Source organism: Pelodiscus sinensis, chromosome 4 (genome assembly GCF_052426305.1).
Source record: "Pelodiscus sinensis isolate ZL-2025 chromosome 4, ASM5242630v1, whole genome shotgun sequence".
NCBI classification, from domain to species: Eukaryota; Metazoa; Chordata; order Testudines; family Trionychidae; genus Pelodiscus; species Pelodiscus sinensis.
The window spans coordinates 99,337,879-99,350,625 of NC_143055.1; the positions used below are offsets into that span (position 1 = coordinate 99,337,879).

Sequence of the window (12,747 nt, forward strand, 5' to 3'; positions counted from 1 at the left end):
GAGGTTGCAGGGGTCTCCCCAGGAGTAGGGCTGGGAGCCGGGAGTGCACTGGCTGCTGGCCCCAACCTGGCAGGGGCGGGGAGCACTGAATAACCATATAACTGCTAAAAATGTTACCGGTTACACGATTATTAAAATATCCGACTTTTAACATCCCTAGCATCCAGCAGTGCTGACAGGACACTACAAGCCTAGTTACAGGAGTAACAACAAGCAGCCTCCCTGCCAAGATGGTGGGAAGAACTGCATGGAGGAGCTGCAGTAGGGTTTCCAACTGTCTAATCACACAAACACAAACACCTTTGCCCCATCTTTTGCCCCACTCCTTCCCCAAGGCCCTTCTTCGAGGGCCCACCCTGCTCACCCCTTCCTCCCTCTCTCCCCCATGCACATTCACTTTCATTGGGCTGGGGCTTGGGGAATGGGAATGGGTGTGGGCTCTGGGTTGGGGCCAAGGGATTTGGAGAGAGGGAGGAGGCTCTTGGCTGAGCCTGGGGCAGGGGTTGGGGTGCAGGAAGAGGTGTGAGGTGCAGGCTCTGGAAGGATGTTTGGAGGCAGAAGGTGCTCAGGACTGGATGGCAGTGCAGGAAGACTAAGGCTCTAGCCTCTTGCAGCCCCTGAGAGGGGGCAAGGGATTCTGAATGCTTCTCCTGATATAGGCACTGCCCCACACCTCTCATTGGCCAGAGCTCCCAGTCAATGGGAGCTGCAGAGTCAGCACTCAGGGTGGAGGCAGTGTGTAGAGTCCCCACTCCCCTTTCCAGAATCGTAGGACATGCCAACTGCTTCTGGGAGTGGTTCAGAGCCAGGGCAGAAAGGGAGTCTGCTTTAGCCCCACTGTGCCACCAGTCTTGTAAGCAGCTTAACATTTCCTGGGTTAGTTTCTGTAGCCTTTGGGAGATTATGCCGGATTCTGGGAGAGTCCCAGCAAAACCAGGAGGGTTGTTAAGCTGCAGCTCAGCTGGAGGGAGAGAGAACTGGCTCCCAAGACGGTGGCTTTGACAGAGAGGGTAGGTACTCCCCAGGGGGATTCTGTCTGCCCCACTGCTGCTTGCCCCGGACCTTGCCTTGCTCAGGAAGGCTACGTCTAGACTACATGCCTCTGTCGCCATAGACATGTAGATGAGGCTACCAGGCATAGGAAAATGAAGCGGCGATTTAAATAATCGCTGCTTCATTTAAATTTACATGGCTGCCGCGCTGAGCCGATCAGCTGTTTGTCGGCTCAGCGCGGTAGTCTGGACGCACGGGTGTCGACATCAAAGGCATTTGTCGACCACCCAGGTTTGCCTCCTGGAATGACAAATGCCTTTGATGTCGACACCCGCGCGTCCAGACTACCGCGCTGAGCCGACAAACAGCTGATCGGCTCAGCACGGCAGCCATGTAAATTTAAATGAAGTGGCGATTATTTAAATCGCTGCTTCATTTTCCTATGCCTGGTAGCCTCATCTACATGCCTCTGGCGACAGAGGCATGTAGTCTAGACGTAGCCGAACTGACTTATCACTGCTCTATTGTGTTCTTGTCCTTGGCTGTGCCTCACTTTGAGGAATGACACCCTCCTCTCTGCTCCACTGTGCTCTTGCTCCTGGCCCTGCCTTACTTGGGGACTGAGTCCCAGTGCCCACTGTGCTCTTGCACACAACCCTTGCTTAGTTTGGGGACTTTATCATTGTTGTGATCTGTCATCTGTGGCTATTCTAGTCCAAGCTGGTGTCCGCTCATGTTCCTGTAGTTGACTGGTGTCCTTATCAACAAAATTCACCCCATACATACTCTTTTTCCTGTGGGCTCTTTATCGGGACCAAAACTCATAGGCCTCAACTCTTATGCTAAATGTGGAAGCCAACGCCCTACAGGATACAGGCCCGTAGGTTCCTTGCATTACTGCTGAATAAAATAAATGCAGAACATAATGAAGGGAAATCAATGAATATGATAAAGGATGCTAGCCATGTGAGCTACATCACTTACCATTTTTTAAATTAAGACTGGATGTTTCTCTAAAACATGCTCCAGGAACTGTTTTGGGGAAGGTCTATGGTCTCTATTTTATACAAGAGGTCACAGTAGCTTATCACTTTGGTCCCTCTGGCCTTGGAATCTGAAAATAGCAAGGACCAGGTTCTATAACAAGTTCACTAGCATAGACAACTGTGGATCTGATTAAAGTTAGTGAGAAGCCACAATTGAAGCATCTAAAAAAAGTGACTTGATTTTCCTCAAGCAAAAATAACGTCATTATTCCTTTTGTTAGCATACATTTGATATTTAGAGTCTTTGCACTACGCAATCCCTAAGAAGCCATGTTTTTAAACCCATGTGCTCACTTTTGACCCCCCCCCCCCCAGGAGATTCTAGAGGAGAGGCATAAGGCCTAATCCTGTATCCCTTATTCAGACAAAACTTCCACTGACTAGAACTGGAGTTTTTCCTGAGTGTAGAGAGCAAAATGAGTATTATGTTTTTAGGTCAATGAGACTCTGCAGGAGTCAATGACAACAGATTGTATCAGCTGACTGGGCTCTAGTGCAGTGTAGAAGAATTAGGTTTAACATCTTGATGTTTGTCTTGTATGGATAATCTTATGTGATTATAAATTGCTGTGATTAGCACTTAGTATGGTGATGAGTGCTTATAAATACCTAAAAACTGGGGCTAGGTTCTGCCCTACAATCTGTGTAATCCCATTGAAGACAAAGGTAGGTTAGGGTACGTCTAGACTACATGCCTCTGGCGACAGAGGCATGTAGATTAGGCTACCCGACAGAGTAAAATGAAGCGGCGATTTAAATAATCGCCGCTTCATTTAAATTTAACCCAGGAGGCATACCTGGGTTGTCGACAACTCCCTTTGATGTCGGCAGGGGAGCGTCCAGACTATCGCGCTGAGCCGACAAACAGCTGATCAGCTGTTTGTCGGCTCAACGCGGCAGCCATGTAAATTTAAATGAAGCGGCGATTATTTAAATCGCCGCTTCATTTTACTCTGTCGGGTAGCCTAATCTACATGCCTCTGTCGCCAGAGGCATGTAGTCTAGATGTACCCTGAGACATGGTGTAAATAGGCAGAAAAAGGCCCACTGATATTTTTTTAATGGATTCAACTGACAAAGTGATTCATTTTCCAAATGCCAACATTTTAGCAGAACTGGGATGAGGTTATGCATCTCTTCAGGATTCTTCCTGGATAGGCAACAATACAGACTTATGTGCTGTGAAAATAGGCAAAGCAAAATCTCAGTTTGTACTGCAAACAACTTGTGCAGTGGAACAACAACAACAAAAAAGAAGTGGGGTATTGCAAACTTCTTCTTTTGGCGTGTTGATGAGACTCAGCCCCAGCAGAGGTGAGTGCCTTCCATCGTTAAAAGTGAGATCTCTGTCTAAGGAGAGAGTGGTGTTTGGGGATGGATTCTGATCCCACTGACAAAAACAGTGAAACTCCCATTATATTCAGTGGCAGTAGGATCTGGGCTTCAGTCTTTCTCATTGCAATTCTGCAATGATGGTTAGATTAAGCCTTGAAGTTCAAAGCAAGAAAAACACACAGTCACAGTGTGCAATGTGGAGAGAGAGGGAGAATAGCTATACTGTGACGAATAAACTAACAAATAGATTGCTGTACAGGCTGCTTATGAAAACGGATGAAGTTAAGTTTCCCCCCAGTGCAATTCCACTGGCTCTAATGGGGTTGTACAGTTACCAGGGCATAATTTGCCTCATAATATAATTATCTGAAACTCTCATAGGAACAAAAGGAGAAGTAATTTTGTATTCTCCTCATCACAAGAATCTTTGTGATTGAGCACTAGACAAAAGGGTCTAATTAGCTTCAGTTACAGGTAAGAGGCATAAGCGTCTGCACATTCACGTTGGTTTCAGCTTTATACTTGTCACTTAAAATTATTTGGAAATGAAGACTGTCATTGTATTTTTCTCGTAGGCAAGCCAGAGAAAACATTGAATGCTTATTTCCAGGCATAGGGAACCTTATTTCAGTGGTTTTCAAACTTTTTTCTAATGACCCAGTTGAAGAAAATTGTTGATGCCCACCACCCAACATAATTTGATATGAGTGTGGGCTCTGGGGTAGGGCTGAGGATGAGAGTTTGAGCTGTAGAAGGGGGCTCCTGCTTTGGGGTATCAGGGCTGAGACAGAAGGGGCTTACTTTGAGTGGCTCTCGGTCAGTGGTACAGCAGGCGTGCTAACACAGGCTTCCTGTCTCTTCTGACACCGTAGACCTTGCTGCATCCCAGAAACAGCCAGCATCAGGTTCCCAGCCAATAGGAGTGTGGAGCCCTCTGTGCTCTTCCCCCATTCCACCTAGGAGGCGGGCCTGCTGCCAGCCACTTTTGGGGCGCAGCGCAGTCTGGGGTGCCAGGACAGGCAGGTAACCTGCCTTAGTATCCCCACTGGTCACCTGATCCCTCTGCAGCAATGAGACCCAGTGCCGGCCTGCAGTTTGAAAACTATTCCTTATTTAACCAATTTGCCTGGTCTGGTGGGTGGGGGAGGGGAGGAAAACACTGCTCAGAAATGAAAGGTGCCTGAGGGTGCATCTACACAGCACCCTCAACTCGAAATAAGATATGCAGTTTGTGCTATGCAAATTGGGTATCATATTTTGAATCTATTTCAAAATAGCTTATTCTGAAATTTGGCGTGTCTACCCAGCGCCAAATTTCGAAATAAAGCACTATTTCGAGCTATTCCTTCTCCTTCGTGCAACAAGGTTTAGTGGGATGGTGAAACAGCACACCCGCTATTTCGAAAAATATTTCGAAACAACGGGTGGCGCATGTAGACGTGGGGTAGCTATTTTGGGATACTTCTGGCATCCCAAAATAACTGTGCAGTGTAGATGCACTCTGAGACTTCTGTGATTGTGTCAGACAATTGCTTGCTTTTTAATATGTTTCTTGGATTTTGTGTGTGTGTGTGTGGTAATGACAGGGAGGCCATGCTGCTATATATCATACAGGGCGTGTGTCTTTTTCAATATTCTTTCAAGCACTATGGCCATGTTAACAGTCTTGTACATCAATAACCCTGCTTAGAAGTTGTGCCTGGGGGAGAAACTATTTACACTGACAAAATGCATGCACAGGCTGCTGAGTGTGAGCTTCCTTTCTGCCCGGGGATGCTTGGCTGCCCCCTAGCAAAGTTGCCTGTCCTGTCCTTGCTTCAGAAAGGACCCGCTCTTCAATCCCCCAGCTTTCCCTCCCTTCTGAGACACGGGGCGGGAGAGGGAAGCTGTCACGCCCGCTCATGTGCAGGTCGGAGGGAGTGGACGTCCCCTCCTCTCCCCACTGCCTGGGCTGGTGGAGGATCGATTCTCTCTCGGCGTGATGAGGCTGTCCTAGCAAAGTGATGATGAAAAGCGCGAGGAGAGGGGCAGACCTGGAGTCCTTTCTCCTCCTCAGCGCCTCACTCAGACCGACTCCCCCGCTCTCCAGAGCAGGCGGCTCATTGTCTCTCCTTCCCGACAAGCAGCAGCCTGGCAGGAGAAGCGAGGGGAAGGGCGATTTTTTTTGAGGGTGCGGGGTTTGTCCCTTCCAGCGGCTCTGTGGCTGGCTGGCCAGGGCTGGCCTCGCTCCCCCAGCGCAGGCTGCGAGCCGGCCGCGGCAGGCGAAGCGGAGCATGTCCGGCAAGGGCAGGAGATGTAAGGAGCAGGGGAGAGTGACCTTCCCCCAGCAGCAGGAGGAGGAGGAGGACGGGGGAGAGGAAGAGGAGCAGCAGCGCCGGCGGCGGGGCTGGAGAGGCGTCAATGGGGGGCTGGAGCCCGCGCAGCAGCCGCAGAGCGCAGTGAAAACCCAGCGGGATCCCTACGGCTACTACCCGCCCATGCCCCTGGGCAGCCCCCTGTAAGTACCGGGCGCTGGCTGGGGTGGGGGGTGGCTCCCGGCCAGGCGCTGCACTGGAGAGATTTGCGGGAGGGGCTCGGCAAAGTTAGAGCTTGTCCCTCCGAGGCAGTCGGGTGAACAAGCCGCGAGGGCTGGGGAGGACCTACCATGCCCCCCCCCCCTCCCATTCCCCAGCTCGCCTCTCCCGCCGCTTTGTTCCTCTCCTCGGGGAGCAGCTCGAGCGGGCCCGTCCCGTGGGTGCTGCGATGCTGGGCGTGATGATCCCGCCTTGGCAAAGCCCCGATTCACCTGCAAGGCAGCCAGTCCGCGCTGGGGAGGAGCAATGCGGAGCGGGGGTGAGCGGGAGAGTTTACACGGAGCGAGCGATGCTTGCCAGGCAGCTGTCAGGATGGGGTTCGAAATGCCCCCCGGAGTTCGCTTGGCTGCTCTAGGAAAGGGAGTGTGAATGTGACAGCTGGAAAGGGAAGGATGCTGCGCCGGTACATTTACACATTCAGAGCAGGTGCCTGGACCACTGGAGAGGCGTCTGCGAGCATTGCTGTTTCTGGGAAATTAAGTGGAAAGCTAGAAAGTATCTTTGAATTGGAGAGAAAACAGACCTCCCTTTATTTCCGGAGTTACATCTGGATTTGAAGCAAGACAGAAAAAAAACCCCAGAGAAAAGGAGGCAGTCTGGATCTAAATACAGTAGGTAGGTGCCTTCTTTCTTTAGGCTGAGTGGGGTGGGGTGGCATGGAATTGTAACACAATCGTTCCGTTTAAAAGTCTCAGAGGTGTAGCCAGGTTAGTCTGTAACTTAAAAAAACAACCAGTAGTCCTGTGGCACCTTAGAGCATGTCTACACTAGGAAATTATTTTGAAATAACTTATTTCGAAATAATAACTCCCAAAATAACTATTTTGGAATAAGCTTATTCCCCAAGGCTATGTCTACACTGCCGCACTATTTTGGGGTACCTTTGGTACCCCGAAATAGCTATTCCACATCTTTTGAGCGCGCTCATTTTTTTTAAATATAACAGGCTCATTATTCTGATGTCCCTGTAAACTTTATTCCACGAGGAGTAAGGAACATTTTGGAATAGTGATTTATTTCGAAATAAATGCTGTGTAGACAGCGCCAAATTTCAAAATAAGCTATTTCAAAATTTACTCGAAATAAGATATGCAATTTGCGTAGATCAAATTGCATAGCTTATTTCAAACTACGGGTGCAGTGTAGATGCACCCCAAGGAAAGCAGAAGTTTTTATTTCAAACTAACCAGTGCCTTATTTTGAAATAACGGGCTTGGTAGTGTGGACGCGCTGCTTGTTATTTAGAAATAAGAGGTGTTATTTGGAAATAACTCCCTTGTATGGACCAGGGCTCAGAGACTAACTTACATATAGTATTTTTATATAGCTTTTGTGGGCAAAACCTACTTCTGCAGATGAGATGATGCTTCAATTTATTTCTCATGCAGAAGGTAGCAGACCCTCCTCATATCCCTGAAGGTAGATAGGAAGATGGTAGATAGGAGGCCCAAGGGTCAGTAGTGCCCTCTGGTGTCTCTCCTGTGCACTCCAGCAAAGTGCCCTGGAAAACAATATTTGAGCTCCTACCCTGTTTATCCTTTACTAGCATTTATGTCTAGTAAACTTTACCTGCTGCACTCAGCAGATGCAAATGAGATATTGCAAAGGGTTTTGTGTTGGGCGCAAACAGGAGAGAAATGCAATAGTGGATCAGTTTGTTTATATAACCAACCAGGAGCAGGATTTCTCAGGCAATCTTTGTTTTATCAAATCGACTGTTATTCACACAAAATTTTTAAAATTAAATGTGTGTTATATATGACACAGCGCAGCTCCCTTCTGCACATGCTAGGATGGAAATATTTTACTAAACTTACTAATAAGTCTACTAAAAATCCAGAGTATTTCCTAGCATATGTTAGGAGATGTTTTAATATCCTAATGGCTAAACTTAATTTACATTCACAGCAATTATGCAGCATTATGTCTTGTGCCTAGTAGAATAGTTTTCTAAGAAAATCCAATCACTGGCTTAGTCAAGGTTTCAGGAGTTAATACAGTTCTCTTGTCCCAACATTAAAAAAAATATTATCTTCATATAGATTCAATTGTATCTTTACATTTTTATATGGTGAGCCATATTTTCAAAATCTACACAAATAAAATCACACCAGAAAAATAGAAAAACAGAAGAACTATACTGAGGGAGAAACTTTTATCTGCTTCTTGTAAGTTTATTTCAAGTTCTGACAATCTGAAAATGTCAGTCTATGTATTTTTTAAAAACATTCCCAAACGTAATGATGGTTAATAGTTAAGAGGACTTATCTGAAACAGAAATTATTTTATTTTTGTAAAGTTGCTAATTTTTTATCTGTTTTTAAAACACTGAATAAAATGTCTGAGCAAAAGAAAGATGACCAGAAAGGCACTGTTTTTGTGTGTGGTGCCTAGGACTTGTTCAGTCCTTTAATATGTTATAGTTTTGGTTGATGCTTCAAAATTTTGGTCTCCAACGATTACCTCAATATCTCACAGTCTCATATCAAATTAATTCTTAATTAAATGTTTTCATTACTAACTAATGAACACTTTTTGAGGTATACATTATTAGGGAATGTGTTCTGTGTTTGTACAAGTGCTTAATTGTAATCACACCGGGGAAGTCTTTAAAATACAACAATCAGAGTAGCACTTAGAATGTGATAATCCCAAATATATGTAGATTCCACCATCCCTGGATAGGAGTTTTACACTGTAGTATGCTTTTGTATCCAGTAGCTCAGATATCAAGAGACTTGTATTTCTAGATCTCTTCAGTGATAGTATAAATGGTGTCATCAAATCACTGTCATACTCCCTTCCTTAAGAAATGAATATTACACCAACATGGACTGATACTTGAGTCCAGTTTACTCAGCTCAAGGCTTTTGTGTCTGGGGTGAACTCCATCTGTTGGAATTATTTATCAGAATACAGGTCTTGCATCCCTGTCCTAGCCGTTTCTACTACAATAGCTGTTGGAAGTGATTGTCCACTAGTACTCCCAATCAATGAAATAGGATATGCTGAAGCACTAGAATGCAGGGAGGAAAGGCTATGTAACCTCTGTTATCTCTAGTGAATGCCCAACTCTGCAGTCCGATTCCTAACATACCATGTTAAAGAAGGGTCCTACTAGAGAGTCAGGTTGTTTTCTCTGGAACAGGGTTTCCCAAACATTTTCAGCCACGGAGCTCCTATGGGGTTCTGAAGATTTGGCAGGACCCTTAAAATATCGTGATTTTTAATTTAATAGGTACCCAAACAAATAGACAAAGTTTAGGAATTCTATTTTTATTTCTTGTATATTTCTTGTAAATTCTTTTTTTCCCAAGAAAACTATCAGAAAATTAGTAAAATAACAAAATCATACAACTGTCATTACTATTTTCTCACAAAGCCCCTGGATCCATTATATGGAGCCCCAGAGCTCCATGGAGCACACTTTGGGAAACCCTGCTCTGGAATGCTCTTTTAAGTGGGATTTTAAATGCAAAAAATGTGGCATATATTAATAATATCAGCACGAATAAATATAATGATTAACTGAATAAAGTGTCCTGGTAGATGCTGTAGCTGTACAAACATAAAAGAAAAGACAGTCTCCACCTCGCACAGCTTGCCTGGGTCTGACCTCTGAGGCTCAGGGCTCTCCCCCTCCCCAGATTTGAGGAGCCCGTGCTGGCGCTCCAGCCACCTTGCCACCCCACCCCCTGGCTGAAGCACACAAAATCTACTGGCCTGGGTCCCTCTAGGCTGTGGTGTGTGAAGGGAATGTGGGGAGTGTCTTTCTCCTTCTCAGTTGGGGGCCACGTCAGTGAGGATTTGTTTGATATTTTTGCTTCTCACTTGTGTATGACCTCCAACTGATTTTTCTGTGGGTCAGTGGCTCCCAAGCCCCAAAAGGCTCCCCCCAGTGACAGTTAAAAGACAGAAGGGCACAATGAGGACTAAAATGACTGTCCCAAGGTTAAACTTAAAAAATAACAAGAGTCTGGTAGCACTTTAAGACTAACAAAATATGTAGATGGTATCGTGAGCTTTCGTGGACACAACCCACTTCTTCAGATGACTGGAGTGTTGCTGGACATCTAACACTCCTGTCATCTGAAGAAGTGGGCTGTGCCCACGAAAGCTCATGATATCGTCTACATATTTTGTTGGTCTTAAAAGTGCTACCGACTATTTGTTGTTTTTTAAGTTTTTCATGTTACAGACTAACTCGGCTACCCTCCTGAAGCTTTTGTCCCAAGGTTATATAGCAAGTGAGTGGCTGTACTGGAAACAGAACCCATGTTTCTTGAGTCCCAGTCCAGTTAACCTATTCAGGTTATGTACTGACAAGTGTTGGGTTGCTACATGACTATACATCCATCTATATCCAGGTGTCTGATCCTACTCATCATAGTTTGGTAAGCAAGACAAAATGACAGAGAAGAGGATTGATAAAATATTGTAAAAGGAGGAATGCACTATATTGGTAATGTGATCCCTGATTGTTAAGTAACTTAATGGTGACAAACTGGTTAGCTATTGGTCAGGCACTTATTGTGTTGCATATATTGCCTTGGCATTCTTAATGTTTGGGCACATACCCTTCTTAGCCTAAGGCCATGGCATGTGTCATTGGAAAGATATATTTTTCCAGATTTGCATTATAGTAACATTTGGATTATGAATAGTGGTAGAGATGTAGCCGTGTTAGTCTGGGGTAGCTGAAGCAAAATGCAGGACAATGTAGCACTTTAAAGACTAACAAGATGGTTTATTAGATGATGAGCTTTCGTGGGCCAGACCCACTTCCTCAGATCAAATAATGGAAGAAAACAGTCACAACCATATATACCAAAGGATACAATTTAAGAAAAATGACTTTGATTTCACAAGGTACTAATGGTCTTGTGCAAGAAACACACAGGCAAAAATACTATCTGTTGTGGCTCCTTTTTCTCAAGGAAACCTTAAAGGGGTGAAGCATCTAGCTCCCACTGAAATGCAATGGTAGTTGTGCACTTAATTCCCTTAGGCTCCTTTGACAATCACAGCCTCAGATCCCAAATCAGGGAGAGGAGTGCAAAGAAGTTTAATATTCACCTCTACCCATTTCTTACCATGTTGCTTCTTTGTACAGGTATTTTCCTGGTTCTGTGTCTGCATAGATTTGGCCCTGAGGTCAAATCTGGCTAGATGTATATGGTACTTATTTTTCCTATCAAGCATATTACTTGTTCTTTTCATTGAGCATATTTGTTCCTAAACAAACAGGTATGGTTAAAACATCACTTAAAGATTTGTGAGGAGGACACTGGAATGGAGCGATGTCTTTCTCTGAATATGTCTCTGTATCTTACCTCTGTTGATTTGGTCTGACTGTTGTCTTCACAGCTTTGAACCAGCACTTCCAGTAACAAAGAACATTATGTCCACTTTGGATGGGACTCCTTCCGAATGGACCAATGTAATACTGTGGGTTGGAATCAGACAGCTTAATTGTCCTAGATTATGTGGCATAGTCTGCATTTCAAGTGAGTGAGCCTCTCTGTTACAGCAAGCCAGGTGATATTTCACAGATGGGAAATAGAAACTCTCATGAAACAGAAAACAGGACTATGCAGCACTTTAAAGTTACTCCTCATTGCAGGAGGAGTAACGGTAGTCTGAACTAGGGGCTTTAGTTCTAACTACCTAGCCTGTGCCACATGTAGCCACGGGCACGGAGTTCGAACTACCGGGCATTTAAAAATGGCGGCGCATGGGAACATGCAAATAAAGCCTGGGATATTTTAATCCTGGGCTTCATTTGCAAGTTCGAATGACTACATTAGCCACCCTAGTTCAAACTAGGGTGGCTAGTGTAGACATACCCTTACTCCTTGTACAATGAGGGTTACAGGAGATGGAGTAAGCAGTCCTCAAGCTTGATATTATTTCGACGTTATGTCGAAATAACTGCGTGCTGTGTAGACACGGACTATGTTATTTTGGAGTAACATCAGTTATTCTGAAATAACGCTGCTGTGTAGACATAGCCCTTGGGTACATGTACACAGCATTATTATTTCAGAGTAACTGAAAATAACATAGTATGTGTCTACACTAAAAGCCTTTATTTCAAAATAATGTCGAGTGGAGGACTTCTTGTTTTACAAGAACTAACCCGTATTTTAGAAGAAGTAAGGGAAGTCAAAGGAAGAGTGTTTTTCCTTCAACTTTCTACTGTGTAGACAGTGCCCAAAGCTGAAATAAGCTATTTCGACTTAAGCTACGTGATTGACGTATTGAAATTACTCCCCTTAATTTGAAATGACAAGGCGAGCATCCACGCTACCAAGCTTGTTATTTCAAAATAATGGGCTTGTTATTTCAAATTAACAACTCATGCTTGTGAAAAGGAATAAGCTTATTTTGAAATAGTTATTTTGGGAGTTATTTCGAAATAACCTATTAGTGTAGACATAGCCTTATATATCACATTCAAGCCTCATCTATGCTGGTTTTAGATTAACTTAGCTATTCTGGCTGTAACCAATGGATAACAGTCCCTTCTCAGGCACACAAATACTATACTGATGCCCCACCATTCTACTACTGTCTAGCAAATGGCTGTGTAAACCACTAGCAAGGTACCTCAGAGTTACAAACCACCTTAGGAATGGAAGTTGTTTGTTACTCTGAGTGTTCATAACTCTGAACAAAACGTTATGGCTGTTCTTTCAAAAATATACACCTGAATGTTGACTTAATACAGCTTTGAAACTTTTCTAGAAGAAAAATGTTTCTTTCCCTTTATTTTTTGTAGTTTACGTTTAACATAGTAT

At 44.7% G+C, this 12,747-nt stretch overlaps 1 protein-coding gene across 2 annotated transcripts in view; it reads left to right on the top strand.

Annotated features, from left to right (window-relative positions):
* The first annotated feature begins 5,236 nt into the window (after nt 1-5,236).
* The window catches only part of TRPC3 (transient receptor potential cation channel subfamily C member 3), a 62,575-nt gene continuing 55,064 nt past the window's right edge, over nt 5,237-12,747 (top strand). Inside the window, exon 1 of one of the 2 annotated variants that reach the window (XM_006125590.5) lies at nt 5,237-5,871. In XM_006125590.5, the coding sequence (XP_006125652.1) occupies nt 5,648-5,871 (224 nt within the window). In that variant the 5' untranslated portion in view covers nt 5,237-5,647. Of the gene's footprint in view, nt 5,872-5,901; nt 6,563-12,747 lie in introns of those variants that run through there. The other variant, XM_006125592.4, reaches the window with a different exon arrangement.